The sequence below is a fragment of the Excalfactoria chinensis genome, chromosome 1 (assembly GCF_039878825.1).
Source record: "Excalfactoria chinensis isolate bCotChi1 chromosome 1, bCotChi1.hap2, whole genome shotgun sequence".
NCBI classification, from domain to species: Eukaryota; Metazoa; Chordata; class Aves; order Galliformes; family Phasianidae; genus Excalfactoria; species Excalfactoria chinensis.
In genome coordinates this window covers 182,557,113-182,578,428 of record NC_092825.1, presented here as the reverse complement: position 1 = coordinate 182,578,428, position 21,316 = coordinate 182,557,113, and the positions used below count along the sequence as shown (strand labels likewise).

The following is a 21,316-nucleotide window of genomic DNA, read 5'->3' as shown; positions in this document are numbered from 1 at the left end:
AAAGTAGGCAGCCCTTCCAGCTCTGTGATTCCTAAGACTGCAGCCCTGCCTTCTGCTAGAGCCTCAGGGTGCAGACTTACCTCCAGCCACCACTGGGGAGAAGAGCTGGAAAGGGGCTGAGTGCCCTCACCCACCTGGCTGCACCAGCACAGGAATCCACAGAGCGACAGCACGAGGAGCTGGCAAGCAGGGCTGGCCCTGCAGAGGCAACGCAGACTTCAGCATGGATTAAAACTGCAACATAACCACTGGCAAAGCATGAAAGCAAAGAAACGATTTGAAAGAAAGAAAAGTATTTTATGACTACAATTGCAAAACCTGTAAAGGCACACAAAGTTCCTTGGAAAAATGAGGCCCTGAGACGACATGCGACGTAAAGCTGCTTTCAGCTGAATGGACCACAGCATAGATTACAGAAATATGGACTGGAATCCCAGTGCGGATCAGGTGGAGCTCTTTACAGCTTTGCAGACACACAAAAGCTATGCCTGCATCTCAGCAAACTAAGGGCAATTTCACACCACTGCACATGACCTCTTGACTATCACCAATCAAACAACGCAATGTTTAAAAGCAGAATAAGACATTTGAGAACCACCAGCACCTCTGATACAATTCCAGCCATTCCTAACCCAGTTGGCCATTGGGAATGAGATGAACTTGCTGCCAAGATACAACCAGGTGTGCACAGAGCAAAGCACTTGCAGCCAGGGAGAAGCTCTGAAGGACGCCTACATCACAGCAACAAATCTCAGAGCCTTTTCCCTCTGGAAGGCAAACTCTGCTACTGTAACAGAGGAGATAGACAACCTCAATCTACCACATAAAAGGACACGATGGCTTCAATGAGCTACAGAAGATGCCATGCCTAGAACAGCGCCAGCTGAATCACTTGCTCTACCAATTCCCCAGTCGCCAAGCATGAAGAAATGTTAACACAATGAGCCAAACGGATAAACACAGAAAGATATTTTTAAACCTGCTTGCTAATAGACTTCAAACACACATTTTTCATTACAGCCTTGTCAGGTCATAAAAAGATACTCCAGCTTTGCTGCTACTAAGCTGTCACAGAGAAGGGAGAACGCAGAGCAGTTTGTAAGGCTGCAACAGATCTTACAATCTTTGTGCACATCCCAGTTTTACGTTGTGTCACAAGTTGTCCCAAACCCCAGCAAAGCTCTCAGCAAAACTACTTCACTTTGTCGAGTTCTAAGCATGCTCTCTGTAAGCAAAACACTGCCTTTCTTCTCGGCCTCTATGACCTGAAGCTACATCCTTGGCATGCTAAACACCGTATTATCAGTGGGGGGGAAAAAAAGACATATTTTAGATGTAATTAAGCACGGTGGTTTGGTGTATGTACAGCCCTAAGGAGACGAGCTATCTGCAGAGGGGTGGAGAGAAGCCAGTTACACCTGTTTGCCTCAGCAAGAATCCCATAGGGAATAAACAGCACCAGCCTTCATCCTCTCCAAATGACACAGTTTTAAACCATCCAACTATAAACATTGAAAACAGCGCTCAGTTTTGGTAAAAAAAAACTATCAAAGCTTCTGGAATGAAAAGTATGTTTATGATCTGGTTTGCTGCCAAAAGTCATCTGCCTCTACTACAGCAGACAATGGGTGCGTTTCAGTGCAACTCCTAAGAGAACTTGGTGATCTTTTCCTCACATCCCTTCTGCATTACAGCCATTTCAAGTTTTATACAAAACCAGACTGAAACGATATTAAAGAATGTCATTTAGGAGCATTAAAAGCCCAGAGAAGTGCTTTGGTTTATAAACACTGGACATAGGACTTGACTGCTGGCACATACACACCAACGTACACAAACCAGCATTTTTCAGCTAGCATTTCTAAGCCAGAACTCTGTTGGTCCCTCCGTCCTCATTCTGAGCTACTTGAACAAGTCAAGGAGGTGACGGAGCTGCCATATCCCATCACACGGCTCCACGTTTAACATGCAAATCCACACCGTGATTCTGCAAACAACGATGCTGAACAGACCGTGCCTGTTTACTGACCACCTTAATGAATTCAATAATCCCACCTCTTAATCCAAAGCATCAACATTCACAAATTAAATTAACATTAAAAATTCAGTTATGATCATAATAAAGCATTCGGAGCCAATGCTTCCAGGTGTTTTGCTGTTCTAGGACCCGCAATGCTCACGATACCCATCAGCAGGAAGGCAGACTGAAGGAATTACAAACACCTGAGAAACAGGGGGAAAAAAGAGGAAGGCAGTAGCTTCACTGTTGAATGTTGGAAGAAGAACCACTCTAACTGGTCTGCTCCAAGAAGAGAGACCAATCCCCTACAGAAAGCCAGGCACCCACTGCCACCTCTTTTGTTAATAGAGAACTTTTATGTTAAAGGACCATAGAATTGCCTGGGTTGCAAAGGCCCACAGTGCTCATCCAGCTCCAACCCCCTGCTGTGTGCAGGGTCACCAACCAGCAGCCCAGGCTGCCCAGAGCCACATCCAGCCTGGCCTTGAATGCCTGCAGGGATGGGGCATCCACAGCCTCCTTGCGCAACCTGTTCCAGTGCATCACCACCCTCTGCATGAAAATCTTCCTCCTCAGATCCAACCTAAACCTCCCCTGTCTCACTTTAAAGCCATTCCCCCTTGTCCTATCACTGCCCACCCTCACAAACAGCCATTCCCCCTCCTGTTTATTTACTGCTTTCAAGTACTGGATGCTTACAATGAGGTCTCCCTGCAGCCTTCTCTTCTCAACACTAAACCAGCCCAGTTCCCCCAACCTTTCCTCACAGCAGAGCAGCTCCAGCCCTCTGAGCATCTTAGTGGCCTCCTCTGGACCTGCTCCAACAGCTCCATGCTCTTCTTACGCAAAAGCAACACAGAATTGATGGCACGTAGGTTTTCCCTACTGATCTTTAAATTATAAATGCTAATATTTTCTTGTTTCTGCTAAGAAAAAGAAAACAAACAACAAACAAACCCCCCCCACACACACACCAATCCAGTTGAAAGTGCTGCTCAAAGCACTGATGTAAATCATCGGTGGTTTTAAGAGATCTGTAACAATTTTAACAGCCTCTCACAAGCAGTAAATCAAAGCCTCCATCTATTATATAGAGAAATACTGCTGAAAAGCCCAATGCTTTCGGTATGTTGTTTGGGAGTTGTTTCTTTTTAAACACTTCCCCCATAGAAGAGAAGAAAAAAAAGCATTTGCATTGTGTTAGCTGCAGTTATAATTTCCAGCTGTGTCAGAACTTTAACAGCCTGAAAGCAGGAAATCCAAAGAGGAAATTCCATCGTCAGTTCCTGAAGTTTTGTAACTCAAACGTTCTTCCAACAAAACTGGATCCTGAAGGAATTCTGGTCATGCTCTCTATAAGCTTACCTGATATCCTCAAGTAGCTCACATTCTGCCTGATGCTTGGCCTGCAGCTTTGTCATCTGCTCCACCTGGATGTTTTTCAGCTCCTGTGTAACTTTCACCTACGAACAAACCAAGAGCACGTATAGTTTTGGTCAAGCTTAAGTCAAATCTCGACAAGAAAAACATTAATTCCTTTCCCTCGTCTGTTTGGAAATGGCACATTTCAGTGGAAAGTTGGGATACGGCACTAAGAATGCAGCTCTACCCTGAGCAGCGTTAATAAAAGCTGGATTCAGTGCCTGTGCAGGCTGACACCACACACAGTGAGGCTCCCAAACATTAAGGAAAGTGCCATTTTATTTCAAAAGGCGGAAGGATGGTTTGTGAACAACAAAGGACTTCCACCTGCAAAGAAAGCTTGGAAAGAAATGGGCCAAAAGGGTAAAAAAATTGGCAGCACGTCCACATTTATAGCACTTCAGCTGTCCTACAATTGCTTTCACCTTAAGACAGCTCAAACAGAATGACAGAACGGCCTGGGTTGCAAAGGCCCACAGTGCTCATCCAGTTCCAACCCCCTGCTATGTGCAGGGTCACCAACCAGCAGCCCAGGCTGCTCGGAGCCACATCCAGCCTGGCCTTGAACATCAAGTTGTTCCTCAGCTGAGCACCAAAAGGCTGTGGGAGGTTGGGTTCAGTGTTGGTGTGATTTTCCTCTGATCCCTGTGATCATTCGGCTCCATTTCAGTCCTTTGGGAGCCTCCCCAGTAACCAGCAGTGGCACAGGGAGCAGGGATGCACAGCCCTGGAGGGTCACTGTGGGAGGGGGGGGTGGAGGGGTTTGCTCTCTTTTTATAGGGCCCTCTGACCTTCGTGTGACCACAGGGAATCTGTCAGGCTGAAAAGTGATCACCAGATCAATGAAGACATCATGCACTCGTGAGGATACAATGCCCAACCCAATGGGTGCAGAGAGACAAACCCAAATCCCTTCAGCAGCCAGGAGGGGGGAGAAAAAAAAAGAAACCTCCACCTCATCAACTAGCAAAAGCCTTCTCAGTCCTAACACTGAAACAATCCCCCAGCAACAAGCACCCTTTAATCACATTACACTGACAAGTTTTGCACATGAGTGCCCACAAGACACAACAAAAAAATGAAGGGCATCCCATGCACGTCCCTGGCTTTAAGCAGGAAAAAAAAAGGGGTCTATTTTTAATGTGAGCTTCAACATTTCTCATCTGTATATGAAAGCAAGCAGCTCAAAATAAATAAACCTACACGAGATGACCCACGTAATGGAAATAATCTCAAGTGCCACCATAAACGACACGCACGTTGTTATCGATCGGAAGCCAAACACAAACTAAACCAGCAGTAAAATGTGCTTTGCTTCGGTGAAATGGGAGGTGAGGAGGCAGGAAGGAGAAGGGGATACAACAGGAGGCTTCAGCCCGCATGCCCTCGCAGCCTGCAGGCAGCACAGCCCTGCAATCCCACCTCTGCACCCATCCATCTCTGCATCACGTAGGAGACCTTTGAGAGGCACGGTGAGCAGCAGCAGCCCGACTGCATGTCAGCAGACAGCGATTGCAAAGGGCACACACTGATCTCAGACTGCCCTCCATCACCCCCCAGGTACCTGCAGCTCCGTGCCCCACAGCCAGCTGGGGGTCCCCTTTCCATATAGCGAAGCCCCAGGGTGCAGCCTTCCAAATAGCAAAGAAACCCATCCCCACATAGCAGCACAGGGCTCAAAGACTTGGTTACATCTCACATCTGCCATACAGCAACCTGCCTGTGCCAGCAGCCAGCCCAGCATCACCGGTCCCCACCCTCTCCAGCACCCAATGCAGAGCTCTGCATCCAGCCCTTCCCAGTACCTTGATGCCTGCAGACCTCACCTCTGAGCCCACCTCCCCCCCAGCCCTTCCCTTCTCTGCATCTCCCAACCCAACCCCAAACAACCCCCCACTGCAGCCCTATTTCCCCAGGCCCCTATGCACACCTCTCTTCCCACCACCCCTTGTCAATGTGCTCCAAGACCCAGTCAGCACCTGCCCCTATGAACCTCAATTCCAATGCAGACAAAAAAACCCCAGTCAATTCCAGTCACAAACCACATCCCCACAATGCCTGTAAGCCAACCAAACGTCACCCTCAATACCAGCCACTCTCAATACGCCCCATCCCAACACACAACCAGGATCCTAACTAGTCCCACTGCTCCCCAAACCCTCTCAGGACCCCCCCACACCTGCAATTCACACACAGCCCCATATCACAGTCAACTTCACTGCCCACAGATGTGCCCAGCCCTAAATGCATCCCTGCAGGCATTCAAGGCCAGGCTGGATGTGGCTCTGGGCAGCCTGGGCTGCTGGTTGGTATAGAGGTGTATAGGGCGTGTATAGGGGGTGCATACAGGGTGTATGGGGGTGTATAGGGGGTGTATAGGGGGTGTATAGGGGGTGTATAGGGGGTGTATAGGGGGTGTATAGGGGGTGTATAGGGGGTGTATAGGGGGTGTATAGGGGGTGTATAGGGGGTGTATAGGGGGTGTATAGGGGGTGTATAGGGGGTATATAGGGGATACATAGGGGGGTGTGCTAGTGCAAAGGTGGTGCATGGGGGGTGTGTAGGAAGGCATAGAGGGCGCATGGGGTGCTGAGTGGGTTCATAGGAGGCGTATGAAAGGAAATGTGGGGTGTATGGGTGTGTATTGGGGATGCATAGGGGTGTACGGGGGTGTATGGGGGTGTATAGGGGGTGTATAGGGGGTATATAAGGGTCTAAAGGGGGTGTATAGGGGTGTATGGGAGTGCATAGGGGGTGTATAGGGGGTGTATAGGGGGTGTATAGGGGGTGTATAGGGGGGTGTATAGTGGGGTGTATAGTGGGGTGTATGGGAGTGTATAGAGCGTGTATATAGGGTGTATGGGGGGTGTACAAGGGGTCTAAATGCATCCCTGCAGGCATTCAAGGCCAGGCTGGATGTGGCTCTGGGCAGCCTGGACTGCTGGTTGGTGACCCTGCACATAGCAGGGGGTTGGAGCTGGATGAGCACTGTGGGCCTGTTCAACCCAAACTGTTCTATCTAAATCCCACTCAACACAAATACCCCCAACCCTGTGACCGCCCCACACCCAAACACAGCCCCAAATCACACCCCAACGTCCCCCCCCCACCCCAACCTGCCCTGAATGCCCTTCAACTCCAAACACAGCCCCGAATTCCCATCACTCCCACTCCTCCCCACCCAATACTGCCTCAAATCCCAATCAGGACCCCCCCCCATCCCACCCCAAATCCCGATCAGCTCCACAACCTTCAACCCCCAACATCAGCCTCACGACCCCCACATCCCTCACACCCCATATACCCCCCCAACCTCCCAACAGAGCCTCCAACCCCACTCAACCCCACCACCCCCCACCCAAACACCGCCTCAACCCCCACCACGACCACCCCCCCCCTTTCCCTTTCCCACTCAGCCCCACCGCCCCCCTCACAAACACAGCCCCGCGTTCCTCCCAGCCCCACAGCCCCCCCCTCAAGGCGGGCAGGCCCTCACCTTCCTCGGCGGGGGCTGCATGGTGCTACGCGGGGTCTCCACATCAATTCCCCCCCCCCTCCGGCAGCAGGACGCGGCCCCCGCTGCAGGAGGAGGCGGCGAGGAGCTGGAGGCCGCCGTCTGTCTCCCGCTTCGGGGCTGGGAGAAAGAAGCGAAAGGAAAATTGAAGGCGGCCGGTTTCCCTTCACGGCTCCGAACGGTCCCGAGCCGCGGCCCTGAGGAGCGGGGAGGGGAAGGAGGCGGGGCCCGGCGGGGCGGGAGGCGGCGGAGCGCGGCTCGGGAGCGCCGCGCTGAGGGGAGACAAGAGGCGGGAGCGCGGAACGCCACAGAGAGAGCAGGCGAGAGGAAGAGGCCGACCTGCCTAGAGCGGCCACCATAGAGATGGAGGGACAGAGGGGCAGCGTGTGCGCGGCCTCCGAGGAGTGCGCCGCCATGCGGCCGGGACGGGGTGAGTGGGGGTGTATGGGAATGTATAGGGGGTGTATAGGGGGTATATAGGGGATGCATAGGGGGGTGTATTGGTGCAAAAGTGGTGCATGGGGCGTATAGGGGGTGTATAGGGGTGTATAGGGGTATATAGGGGGTGTATAGAGGTATATAGGGTGTATAGGGGGTGTATAGATGTGTATAGGGGTGTATAGGGGGTGTGTAGGGGTGTATGGGGGTGTATAGAGGTGTATAGGGGGTGTATGGGGTGTATGGGAGTGTATAGAGGGTGTATAGTGGTGTATAGGGGATGTATCGGGGTGTATGAAGGTGTATAGGAAGTGTATAGGGGTGTATGGGAGTGTATGGGGGTGTATAGGGAGTGTATAGGGGTGTATGGGGGTGTATGGGAGTGTATAGGGGGTGTATGGGGTGTATAGGGGGTATATAGGAGTGTATCGGGGTGTATAAGGGGTTTATAGGGGTGTATACGGGGTGTATGGGGGCGTATGGGGGTGTATAGGGGTTGTATAGGGAGTGTATGGGAGTGTATAGGAGTGTATATGGGGTGTATGGGGGTGTATAGGGAGTGTATGGGGTTGTATGGGGGTGTATGGGGGTGTATAGAGGTGTATAGGGCGTGTATAGGGGGTGCATACGGGGTGTATGGGGGTGTATAGGGGGTGTATGGGGGTGTATTGGGGTGTATAGGGGGTGCATATGGGGTGTATGGGGGTGTATAGGGAGTGTATAGGGGTGTATGGGAGTGTATAGGGGTGTATAGGGCATGTATAGGGGGTCTATAGGGGTTGTATAAGGGTCTATAGGGGGTCTATAGGGGGTGTATAGGGGTGTATGGGAATGTATAGGGGGTGTATAGGGGGTGTATAGGGAGTGTATAGGGGGTGTATAGGGGTGTATAGGGCATGTATATGGGGTGTATGGGGGTGTATAGGGAGTGTATAGGGATGTATGGGAGTGTATGGGGGTGTATAGGGGGCGTATGGGAGTGTGTATAGGGGGTGTATCGGGGTGTATACGGGGTGTATAGGGGTTGTATAGGGAGTGTATAGGGTGTGTATGGGAGTGTATAGGGGTGTATATGGGGTGTATAGGGAGTGCATAGGGAGTGTATAGGGGTGTATAGGGGTGTATGAGGGTGTATAGAGGTGTATAGGGTGTGGATACGGGGTGTATGGGGGTGTATGGGGGTGTATAGGGGTGTATACGGGGTGTATAGGGGTGTATACGGGGTGTATGGGGGGTGTATAGGGGGTGTATAGGGAGTGTATAGGGGGTGTATGGGGGTGTATGGGAGTGTATAGGGGGCTTATAGGGGGTGTATGGGGTGTATAGGGGGTATATAGGAGTATATCGGGGTGTATCGGGGTGTATACGGGGTGTATAGGGGTTCTATGGGGGCGTATAGGGGGTGTATATGGGATGTATAGGGGGTGTATGGGGTGTATAGGGGGTGTATAGGGGTTGTATGGGGGTGTATAGAGGTGTATAGGGCGTGTATAGGGGGTGTATGGGGGTGTATGGGGGTGTATACGGGGTGTATACGGGGTGTATACGGGGTGTATAGGAGTGTATGGGAGTGTATAGGGGTGTATAGGGGTGTATACGGGGTGTATAGGGGGTGTATAGAAAGTGAATAGGGGGTGTATAGGGGGTATATAGGGGATACATAGGGGGGTGTGCTGGTGCAAAGGTGGTGCATGGGGTGTGTGTAGGAGGGCGTAGAGGGTGCATGGGGTGCTGAGTGGGTTCATAGGAGGCGTATGAAAGGAAATGTGGGGTGTATGGGTGTGTATTGGGGATGTATAGGGGTGTACGGGGGTGTATGGGGGTGTATAGGGGGTGTATAGGGGTTATATAAGGGTCTATAGGGGGTGTATAGGGGTCTATAGGGGGTGTATAGGGGTGTATGGGAGTGCATAGGGGGTGTATATGGGGTGTATGGGGGTGTATAGGGGGTGTATAGGGGTGTAATGGAGTGTATAGGGGTGTATGAGAGTGTATAGGGGTGTATGGGGTGTATATGGAGTGTATAGGGGGGTGTATGGGAGTGTATAGAGTGTGTATATAGGGTGTATGGGGGGTGTACAGGGGGTCTATAGGGGTTGTATAAGGGTCCATAGGAGGTGTATAGGGGGTATATGGGAGTGTATAGGGGGTGTACAGGGGGTGTATGGGGGTGTATAGGGCATGTATAGAGGGTGTATAGGGGGTGCACAGGGGGTGTATGGGGGTGTATAGGGCGTGTATATGGGGTGTATGGGGGGTGTATAGGGGGTGTATAAGGGTCCATAGGAGGTGTATAGGGGGTGTATGGAGGTGTATACGGGGTGTATGGGGGTGTATAGGGAGTGTATAGGGGTGTATAGGGCGTGTATAGGGTGTCTATAGGGGTTGTATAAGGGTCTATAGGGGGTCTATAGGGGGTGTATAGGGGTGTATGGGGGTGTATAGGGGGTCTATAGGGATATATGGAGATGGCATGGCAGGTGAATACATAGGGGGTGCAATGGTGAATTGCAAAGGGGGGTGCTTAAGGGGTTGCATGGAGGTGTATGGGGGGATGAATAGGGAATGCACGGGGGTTGCTTAGCAAGTGTGCCGGTGTGTATGGAGGGGAGCATGGGGGTTGGTTAGGGGGTGTGTAGGGGGGCATAGAAGGAGTGGAGGGGTGCTTAGGGGTGTGCATGGGGCATGTACAGGATGCATGGGAGGGTGCATGAGGGGAGCACATGGGGTGCACGGTGGGTGCATGGAGAGTGCACAGAAGGTGCATTGGGGGTGCAGGGGTACAGGCCCATGCAAAGGTTTGGGTACAAGGGATGTGCACAACAGGGTGTTCAGGGAGCATGCAAAGAGTGAACAGGGAGCAGCAGTGCTGCTCCCCACCAGGCACTGCAATGTGATGGTTGCATGGCCTGACCCTTATATATGCCTTAGCTTATTAGATCTGCTGCAATGAAACCTTTGAAATATTAAACTGCATTTGAACGTTTCCTTGAAGAAAATGACCGGGGTGGTTTGCAGAGCAATTCTCCTAATTGCATTTCCCCAAGTGCTTCGTTGCTGCCTCCTTCATCACTGATGCTCTGCTTCAACCAGTGACCCTCACCCTCCCCTGCCTTTAAGAGCCTTTAGCACTTCCCACAAGCTAAATGCAACTCGGATCCTCTCTGTCCTCCTGCAGCTGTTTGTTTCTTTAGTGCTGCTAATGAGTCGGACTCGCTTCCCCCTGGCAAGCTTCTTGAAGTGATGCAGTGCAGCAGTGTCCTCTGCTGACACACACCGCAGCTCCGTGCTCCAGCTGCTGAGTGCTGCAGGTGTCTGGGAATGTGCGGGACAGGAGAGCAAGCCCTGCCCTATAGACCTCATAGGGTTATGGATGGACCTCATATGGGGATGGAAAGATCTCATATAGGGACTAATAGGTCTCATATGGGGAAGGATAGATCTCATATGGGGATATATAGACCTCATATGGGGATGGATAGGTTTCATATTGGGATGGATAGATCTCATATGGGGATGGATAGATCTCATATAGGGATATATAGACCTTATATGGGGATGGATAGGTTTCGTATGGGGATGGATAGATCTCATATGGGGATGGATAGATTTCATACAGGGATATAAAGATCTCATATGGGGATGGATAGATCTCATATGGGGATATATAGATCCCATATAGGGATATATAGACCTCATATGGGGATGGATAGGTTTCATATGAGGATGGATAGATCTCATATGGGGATGGATAGATCTCATATGGGGATGGATAGACCTCATATGGGGATATATAGACCTCATATGGGGATGGATAGATCTCATATGGGGATGGATAGGTCTCATATGGGGATGGATAGATCTCATATGGGGATGGATAGACCTCATACCGGGATGGGTATGTTTCTTATTGGGATGGATAGATCTCATACAGGGATATAAAGATCTCATATGGGGATGGATAGATCTCATATGGGGACATATAGATCTCATATGGGGATGGGTAGATCTCATATAGGGATATATAGACCTTATATGGGGATGAATAGGTTTCATATGGGGATGGACAGGTCTCATATTGGGATGGATAGATCTCACATGGGGATATATAGACCTCATATGGGGATATATAGACCTCAGATGGGGATGGATAGATCTCATATGGGGATATATAGACCTCATATGGGGATGGATAGATCTCATATAGGGATATATAGACCTTTTTATGGGAATGGATAGGTTTCGTATGGGGATATATGGATCTCATATAGGGATATAAAGATCTCATATGGGGATGGATAGGTCTCATATGGGGATGGATAGGTCTCATATTGGGATGGATAGGTCTCATATGGGGTTACATAGACCTCATATGGGGATATATAGATCTCATATAGAGATATATAGACCTTATATCAGGATGGATAGGTTTCGTATGGGGATGGACAGGTCTCATATGGGGATGGATAGATCTCATATGGGGATGGATAGGTCTCATATTGGGATGGATAGGTCTCATATGGGGTTACATAGACCTCATACGGGGATGGATAGGTTTCATATGGGGATGGATAGATCTCATACAGGGATATAAAGATCTCATATGGGGATGGATAGATCTCATATGGGGATATATAGGTCTCATATAGGGATATATAGATCTCATATGGGGATGGATAGGTTTCATATAGGGATTAATAGGTCTCATATGGGGATGGATAGATCTCATATGGGGATGGATAGTTCTCATATGGGGATATATAGATCCCATATAGGGATATATAGACCTCATATGGGGATGGATAGGTTTCATATGAGGATGGATAGATCTCATATAGGGATATAAAGATCTCATATGGGGATGGATAGATCTCATATGGGGATGGATAGATCTCATATGGGGATATATAGACCTCATATGGGGATGAATAGGTTTCATATGGGCATGGATAGGTCTCATATTGGGATGGATAGATCTCATATGGGGATATATAGATCCCATATAGGGATATATAGACCTCATATGGGGATGGATAGGTTTCATATGAGGATGGATAGATCTCATATGGGGATGGATAGATCTCATATAGGGATATAAAGATCTCATGTGGGGATGGATAGATCTCATATGGGGATGGGTAGATCTCATATAGGGATGGATAGATCTCATATAGGGATATATAGATCTCATATAGGGATATATAGACCTCATATGGGGATGGATAGGTTTCATATGGGAATGGATAGGTCTCATACAGGGATATATATGGATCTCATATAGTGATGGATTTATCTCATATAGGATGATAATGGTCTCATATTGGGATGAATAGATCTTGTATAGGGATATGTGGGTCTCATATGGGGGTGGATAGGTCTCATAGGGATGGATAGATCTCATATGGGGATATGTGAATCTCATATAGGGATGGATAGATCTCATATAGGTATACAAAGGTCTCATATGGGGATAGATAGATCTTGTATAGGGGTATATAGATCTCCTATGGGGATGAATAGATCTCACAGGGATGAATAGATCCCATATGGGGATTAATTGAACTCATACACAGAGATATATAGATCTCATAAAGGGATATATAGATCTCATAAAGGGATATATACATCACATACAGGGATGGATTGATTTCATATAGAAATATAGAGGTCTCATATTGGAACTGATAGACCTCATATAGGTGTGGATTGATCTCATATAGGGTTATGCGTGTGGAAACTGTGGTGTGCGGCACAGTAGAGACTCAATTTTCTTCTTTAAATATTGGCAATGCATTGGCACAGCTGCACAGGGAGGTGGTGGGCTCACCATCCATGGAGCTGTTCCAGAACCATGGGGATGTGGCACTGAGGGACATGGTCGGTGGGCATGGTGGGGTGGGTTGGGTTGGAGCTGGGGATCTTGGAGATCAACCTTAATGGTCTGATGACTCTCCCAACACACAGTGATGGGCATTGGGAAGAGCTTTGGGGAGTGTGGGGGTCACCTATAATTCCCAGCTCAGGGTTCCATCCTTGCTGCAAAACTCACTGCAGTCAACAGGAAAGGAGTCAACAGGAGTTCAGTGCTTTTTGGCACTGGCCCACAGCCTGCTGTTATCAAGGCCTGGCCAAATAACTATTTTGCTGATAACTTCAGAAACGAAAGCAAGAAGTGCTCAGCCCCTGGACTGAGAGCAGGCAAAGGGAAAAGGGATTTCATAGAAGCAGAGAATGATAGAACGGCCTGGGTTGCAAAGGCCCACAGTGCTCATCCAGCTCCAACCCCCTGCTATGTGCAGGGTCACCAACCAGCAGCCCAGGCTGCCCAGAGCCACATCCAGCCTGGCCTTGAATGCCTGCAGGGATGGGGCATCCACAGCTTCCTTGGGCAACATGTTCCGAAGTGTTGAGGATGAGAATTTGGCCCTTGGATTGGTCTTGGCTATGCCTCTACCAAACACAATGGGGGTGTGGGGATGCATTGCAGCTGTGGGAAACCCAAAGAGACCAGGGATTGTGGGTGCTCTCAGGATTGTCACCCCAAACCCGGGCTCGTTCTGCATCACCTTGACAAAGAGAAAAGGTGGAAAAAAACCCTGGCACCACAGAGGCTGTCCTGTTCCCTTACAAAGAGGGAAAGAAAGAAAACCCAACGGCTGCGATGCCCCGAGCGGTTCAGCAAATAATTCTCCAGCCCATTAATTTTAATCTTCTGGAATGCTTTTGTGTAAATGCGGCGGTGTGCAAACAGCCATCCCGTCCCACAACCCTTCATGGGGTCTCTGGGCTCTGTTCCCTCACAGATGCTGGAGGGAATGGGGAGCCTGTGTCCTTGGGGTAACACCGGAGCGAGGAGGGGCTCTGGGGTTCTATGTGAGCAATGCTGGGTTGCATTAGGAAAGCAGGAGCTCAATGTGGAGTCAGTATCATAATGAGAATATAGACATAAGTCGGGCTTGTGCATTATCTATCTCTTCATTCTTCCCTTCTGGACTCATTCCCTGAGGGGGGTTTAAACCTCTTTGAGAACAACAAGCTCTCATTGAGCCGGGAAAATGGCTTTCGTTCCCTCATTGCTGCAAGGCTACACGTCTGCTTCGGTGCACCAGCGCGTCGTGCCATTTAGCCCACACCATGGGCAGGGTGATTCATGCAGGAGGCAGCTCTGGCTCTGAAAGCCCTGCGGACAGATGCTTCCCCCAGCGAATAATAAAGGAGTTTGCTGACAGAGCAGATTTTGGCTGCTGAACCGGCAGAAGCTCTCCTGGCACAACGAGTAACTCGCCAACTCGAGCTGCATTGAGAATGGGGGTCCTGCATGGGAATCCCCCACTCAGTGGGGAAACACCTCCCTCCAGGATGTCATCTTTTGGTTTTAAATAGGAATATATAGGAAGTACTGCTTAATAGGTGTTACAGATGGATGGGTGAGTGGATGGAAGGGTGGATGGATGGATTGATGGTTACAAAGATGGATAGTTGGATGGGTGAATACATGGGCAGATGGATGGATGGATGCATGGGTGGATGGATGGTTACAGAGAGGGATAGTTGAATGGACGAATACATGGTCAGATGGATGGATGGATGGATGGGTGGGTGGGTGAATGGATGGATGGATGGATGGATGGATGGATGGACGGATGGATGTGTGGGTGGTGGATGGGTGGGTGGATGGATGGATGGATGGATGGATGGATGGATGGATGGATGGTTACATAGATGGATAGTTGGATGGTTGAATACATGGTCAGATGGATGGATGGATGGATGGATGGATGGATGGATGGATGGATGGATGGATGGATGGATGGATGGATACATAGAGGGATAGTTGAATGGATGGATAGGTGGACAGATGTATGGATGGATGGTTCCATAGATAGATAAAAAAAAGATAACGGAACTGTGAGGGGACTGGAGCACATTATGAAGAACATGTGAAGGAATTGGGGCGTTTCCATTTGGAGAAGAAGAGGCTCAGGGGAGACATTACTGCCCTCTACAACACTCTGAAATGAAGTTGTAGTGAGACTGGGGTTGGCCTCTGCTCCCATGTAACAGCAATAGGGTAAGAGGTGATGGCCTTATGTTGCACTACAGGAGGGTCAGGTTGAATATTAGGAGGAATTTCTTCTGTGAAGGAGTGGTCAGGCACTGGAACGAGCTGCCCAGGGAGGTGGTGGAGTCTCCATCCCTGGAAGTGCTCAAGAAACATTTATATGCAGTACAAGGGAACATGGTTTAGTTGGCAACATTGGTGGTAGGTGGACAACTGGATTAGATGATCTTAGAGGTCTTTTCCAATATTCATGATTCTGTGATTCTACAGATAGATGGATATATACATGGGTAGGTATATAGATAGGTGGATAGATAAATGAATAGATAGATATGTAGATAGATACAAACGTGTAAGTGGATAGAGAAAAAAAGAGTGAAGAAATGAAAGGAAATGGGGAAAAAAATAAATGAATGGATTACTACAAGAATGAAACTGTCCTTGATAATTAACATTTATACCCTGGAGTGTCCCAGCCATTCCCTTCCCCATCAGTATTCGGTCTATCAAAGGATCCAGCCTCACCATGGAGCAAGTAAACCCAGAAACAGAGCCTGGGACTATCCAGCTGCAGCAGACCAGATGTGCTGCCAGATGCTTCCAGCTCCCCCTTTCCTCTGCAATGCTCCGATGAGATGTAGGCATGTTGATGGGGACTGTGCCCTATCTGAAACTACCCAACTCCACCAGCCCCGTGGACTGGGGTTCCCTCATGCTCCCCCAGTGTTTGTCCCAACCTCAATTTCTTGTTTGATCTCTGTGTCGACTTCATTATTCCTTCTCCCAGGAGGTTCTTCCCAGCAAAGCAGAGCACGGGGCTGGTGCTGGAGCCTCTGGGCTCTCCCCACGTGGGGGTGCCATGAGGATATGAATGGGGCTGAGCTCTTGGCAGTCCCTGAAGAGCTTTTTCTTAGCATCCTTTCCGCGGATGATCCTTCATTCATAATGCAACACAAAAGTAGGGATGTTCTATGCAGCACAGCATCAGTATGAGAGGTAAATTCTCTTTGGCTGGGAAGTGGTTGGTAATTCCCTGAACCAGAGAGGTGTCAGCTGTCCACAGGACCATCAGATCAGGCTCTGTGCTGGGTGCTCAGCTTGTTTACACGCTGTATTTCACCTCCTTAGCTGACAAGCGTCAGTCAGGGCAGGTAAAAGATAGCAACTGAGATGGCTCAAGCAAGCTTTGCCATAAGAAATAATAACAATAATAAAAGCTATCATAGAGATCAGGAAAACAAAGATTTACAGAGAATGCTTTTCACGTGCTTGGGCATTCCTCAGCTGGAGAAAATCACTCCTCAGAGCTTGTCACAACCATAACCTTGTGCAAGTGGCTCTGCAGGAGCCCATGCTGTGACTCAGCCTCCTCCAGGTTAAGCTGGGGTGGAACCAGGCGTCCTGGAGCCCAGACTGCTGGAGGGAATGGGGGTCCGGCTGAGCAGTGAAGAGGGCTGGAAAGGAGCCCGTGTGGCCCTGCAGCATCCTGCTTGGGCTTGTCCCACCACACTGCAGCAAAGGCAGCGTCGCTGCACCCAGGCGGCTTCGTTCCCTGCTATCTTGGCCTCTCCCCATTCCTTGTTTGTCATGTTTACCATACCTGGGGGGTAGGTCTGGGATTGATTTTCATGAGAACGCATCCAAAGAGTAAATATGTGTAAGTGGAGAGGGTTGGCAGGTTGGTGGGGGTTCTTTTCCATCAAGAATTGGCCACCTTCCCACACTGCCTCTGGCTGCTGGTGATCAGACGTGAACAACGGGTTCTACAGGGAGGAACCTGCCCTTCCAGAGCAGGAATGCTGGCCTGGTGCAGGAGGATAACTGTTTCCAAGTCTATATCTAGAAGGGACTTGGATGATTGGTTGGACTGGGTGGTCTGCAGTTGGACTGGATGATCTCGGAGGTCTATTCCAACCTTGGTGATTCTGTGACTTCTTGGTGCTTTTAGTGGAGGTGACATCTCCACGGGTGGAAATCAGGTGGGTCCCTTTGGCACGAGTGTCACATCCCATCCTATGCGCTGAGAGTGGGTGGGAGAAGCAAAGTGGGGACCTGCAGGAGATGAGGGATAAGCCTGGCCTTGCTCACCCCATTGGCACACAGGAGGTTTTCTGGCTGCGAGGCAGCATGGTTCCTTTGGCTTCGAGTATGGCACTGCATTGGGATCCCTGAGACCTCAAAGGGGTTGATGTGACCATTAGAAAATGATGACTGTGAGGAAGGATGGGACATCAAGAAAAGGGATTAAAGGAAAGGATAACGAGACAACAGGAGACCGCTAGAAGAAGCTTGAAGCTGGGAAGAATAGAAAGGATAATAAGGTATGAGATGAGTTATATAGATATGGGAGGAACACCGGATCAGCAGGTCGTGGAGGTGTGGATTGCTCCCCGTTGCCTGTTGTGACCATGGGAAGAGACTGAAAGGATGCCTCCAGCTCACAGATACCCACTCTTTGTAGCCACGCCATTGAATACGAGCCCAGGCTGCCCAGGGCCCCATCCAAGCTGGCCTTCAACACCTCCAGGGATGGACGGGGCATCCACAGCCTCTCTGGGCAGCTGTTCCAGCTCCTCACCACTCTCTCTCTGTAAAGAACCCCCTTTGTATGGGCTGAGATCTCCTGCCAGCACTTCTCCTGCCCACTCGTGCGTCACCACTGCTCTCCCCTGTTAATGTGTAACCTGAAGCTCCCTCGGGCGCATTTCTGCCATCACAGCATTATCTGTTCCCTGCTGGGTGCATCCCTGCTTGCTTGGAGCATTGGTATTTTTATCTGTGTGAAAGGGAAGGGCTGGGGAGGGCTGGGCTGCCTGGAGAAGGGTCTCCCGGATCCCCAGGGCTACCAACCTGGGATGGACAACATCACAGCTCTGGTTATCAGCACCAGCCATTCCCACCACACTGACACTGATGTTCTCCCTGGTGCTTTCCCACACACACACCTCCATCCACATGGACCTGTGTTCTTCATTCACCTCCCTGTCTCCTTTCCTACAGCCACAGGCAGCTGAAGAGAGGAGGGATGGGTGTCCCGTTGGGATGTAAGACCTTTTCAACCCCAAATCATCCAACTTGGAAGCCCAGGCTGTGGTTCAACCATGGATCTGGATGGAGCCTCAGATTCTTCAAGGACCTGTTTCCATGGAGAACAGCAACTTCTCCAAACCAAATATGGCAAGTTTTCTGCCAACACCGTGGCCACAAGCCCAATATTCCCTTTTCATTTTCCTCGTGCTTTGCACACTGCTATCATCTCAACCACTGAACTGAAGGTTGGATCAGGAGAGTTTCTTCCTTATACATTTTTCCACCACTTTCAGCCACAGAACCTCCACGGTGCAAGTCAACGACTTTCACATCCTTTTCTCTCTCACATCTTGGAGACGTCACTATCTGCTTCCTTCTCCTCCGTTTCAGTCTTCCCCATGAATGGGATGAGACCTCGTCACTAAATACTACACTGAGAGTCATACGAGTGGAGAAACACCGAGGTTTTGCTTTCTTAGATAAGAAGATTTACAAGCCAAAAGCTTCCCTACAGGGAGGAATCCCATCACAGTTGGTTCTTCCAAGTGAAAACCCAAGTTAAAATCCAGTACATGCAAGAAAACAGAGGTGAATCTCCTAATAAAACTCCATGTTATTGATGGGTTTCTGCTTCAAAAAGGGCCACTTCAAGGGGGCAGGAGGAGACATGAAGAGATGGATGGGTGCCCATCTCTGTGTGGTGATGATTTTGGGAGTACCCATCTATGTATGGGTGAAGACCTTGGATGTGCCTATCCCTGTACAGAAGGAGACCTTGGGGGGTGCATGTTGGATACCTCGGATGAATCCATCCACGAACAGTGGAGATTCTGGGGATGCCCATCTATGTATGTTGAAAAGCCTGGATGTTCCCGTCTCTGTGTAAATGAAGATCTTGAAGGTCCCTACTCACATATTAGTGGAGGACTTGGGGGTGCCCACCTTCTACAAAGACCAGGAAGGAAGTGAAACTGAATGTGGACTGTGAATGTGAACTGACAGGATGGCATGAGTCAAACTCAGCATATTACCCTATTGCTCACAGGGGCCCAGCACCCTCCTTCAAAAGGGTGGGTGCTGGGGGGGCGTTTTTAGTGCTGAGCCTTGGTATGTGAGAGCAGAACAGAAGCTTCCTCTGCAAACAACAAGAGGAGGTGGGAGCAACGTGCTGATCTTAGGGCCAGGCTCTGGAACATGCCAGGAGATGAAAATTCATATAGAAAAGCCACATTAGGGCTGTGTGAAATAAAATAACCACGATGGCTTTGGATATTTTTATTCTCATGGAGCAGAGCATGCATTGAGTGAAGACATTGGGGCTGTAATGCGATCTAATAGGATTATGGAATCATCCAGATTGGAAAAGACCTCTAAGATCATCGAGTCCATCAGTTCATCTACCACCAGTACTACCTACCACAGCTGCAGTATCTGGCTTGCAGATACCCCCCCTGTCCCACTCATCTCTATGAGTCTATATACCCATCACTGTCCCTATGTGGACACCCAAGTACAACCTGGGCATGGGAACCTGTAAAATGTTATTGAACTCTTGTGGCACAGGAAGATGGCCTGGATGTTGTCCTCAATGAGGAGAACTAAATCTACCCATACAGATGCCACAGTGTCTTGACACAATGCCCATAGGTGTTGGATTTGAGCTAGAAGGCCCCTATGTGTGTCTATAGGGATGGTCAAGGCTAGGGAAATAGGGATAGGGCAACCCTAACATGCTGTGGGACAGTGAGCATCCCCTACCCAACCAATACATCAATGTGGGATCTCTGTGAAAAGCTTGGAAAGCAGGGAGAACTATCTAACCCTGACCCCGAACCTAACCCCAAATCCAACCCCAAGCCTAAAACTAACCCTGAATCATAATATCATAGAATCACAAGGTTGGAAAGGACCTACAAGATCATCTAGTCCAACCGTCCTCCCATTACCTTAGCTACCACAAGCTACTAAGCCATATCTGACCACAATTCTAACCCTGATGCTAACCCCAAGACCAACACCAGCCCTAACCCTAACCCTAACCCTAACCCTAACCCTAACCCTAACCCTAACCCTAACATATAACCCCAACCCCAAACCTAATCCTAACCAGAACCATAACCGTGACCCTAACCCCGATCCTAGCCCCAACCTTAACCCCAACACAGACCCTGACCCGGATCCCAACCCTCATGTAAACCCCCAGTGACTTTCACTCTCTCCTGTCTGCTGATGATCCACAGTGTTTTATCTGGGAAGGAAATCTGACAACAGGAAGGAGAGGGGAGGCAAAGGGTTAACCCCACATCAGGCTGCAGACGCAATGTCCCACCACGACAGCACTTCTGAGACCTCCTTGTGCATGCTCCACGGATGGCTGGAGGACCAGGCCACTCTCAAGCCTTCCTTTAACAACACCTGTAACTCTTTACCACCTGTACAGTGGGATGGATCATGCCTTAGGAACAGCACCAGGTTGGGGAGGGCAGGCTGCTGGAGAAAATGGGCTCGGCAAGGACAAGTGGAACTGGTCAGGTTGGAGCAGCCATCTGGAAAGGGGCTCTGAAAGTGAGGAGCGATGTTTCAAGCTGTCCTCAGGTCAATGGAGTGTGTTTGCAGCACTGAAAGCCAACAGGGCTTCAAGTGCCCTGGGTACACTTGGCCCCAATGGAGTGGTGTCCATCCCATGGGGCTTCATCAGAGTGGGACACTGACTTGCTTGCCTTGCTGTCTTAGCTGCCCCTTCCTCCGTGCAGAGCTGAAGCAGAGCCAACAGAAGGTAATATTATGGAAAATGGTTCCCTGGTCATTATAAACAATGGGGAAACATTGT

At 49.6% G+C, this 21,316-nt stretch overlaps 1 protein-coding gene across 2 annotated transcripts in view; it reads right to left on the bottom strand.

Annotated features, from left to right (window-relative positions):
• The window catches only part of FCHSD2 (FCH and double SH3 domains 2), a 99,214-nt gene extending 92,026 nt beyond the window's left edge, over nucleotides 1-7,188 (bottom strand). The window contains exons 1-2 of one of the 2 annotated variants that reach the window (XM_072327037.1): nucleotides 6,939-7,188; nucleotides 3,386-3,483 (exon numbers count right to left, since the gene is read on the bottom strand). In XM_072327037.1, the coding sequence (XP_072183138.1) occupies nucleotides 3,386-3,483; nucleotides 6,939-6,959 (119 nt within the window). In that variant the 5' untranslated portion in view covers nucleotides 6,960-7,188. The remainder of the gene's footprint in view (nucleotides 1-3,385; nucleotides 3,484-6,938) is intronic. The other variant, XM_072327036.1, reaches the window with a different exon arrangement.
• Between the last annotated feature and the right edge of the window lie 14,128 nt (nucleotides 7,189-21,316).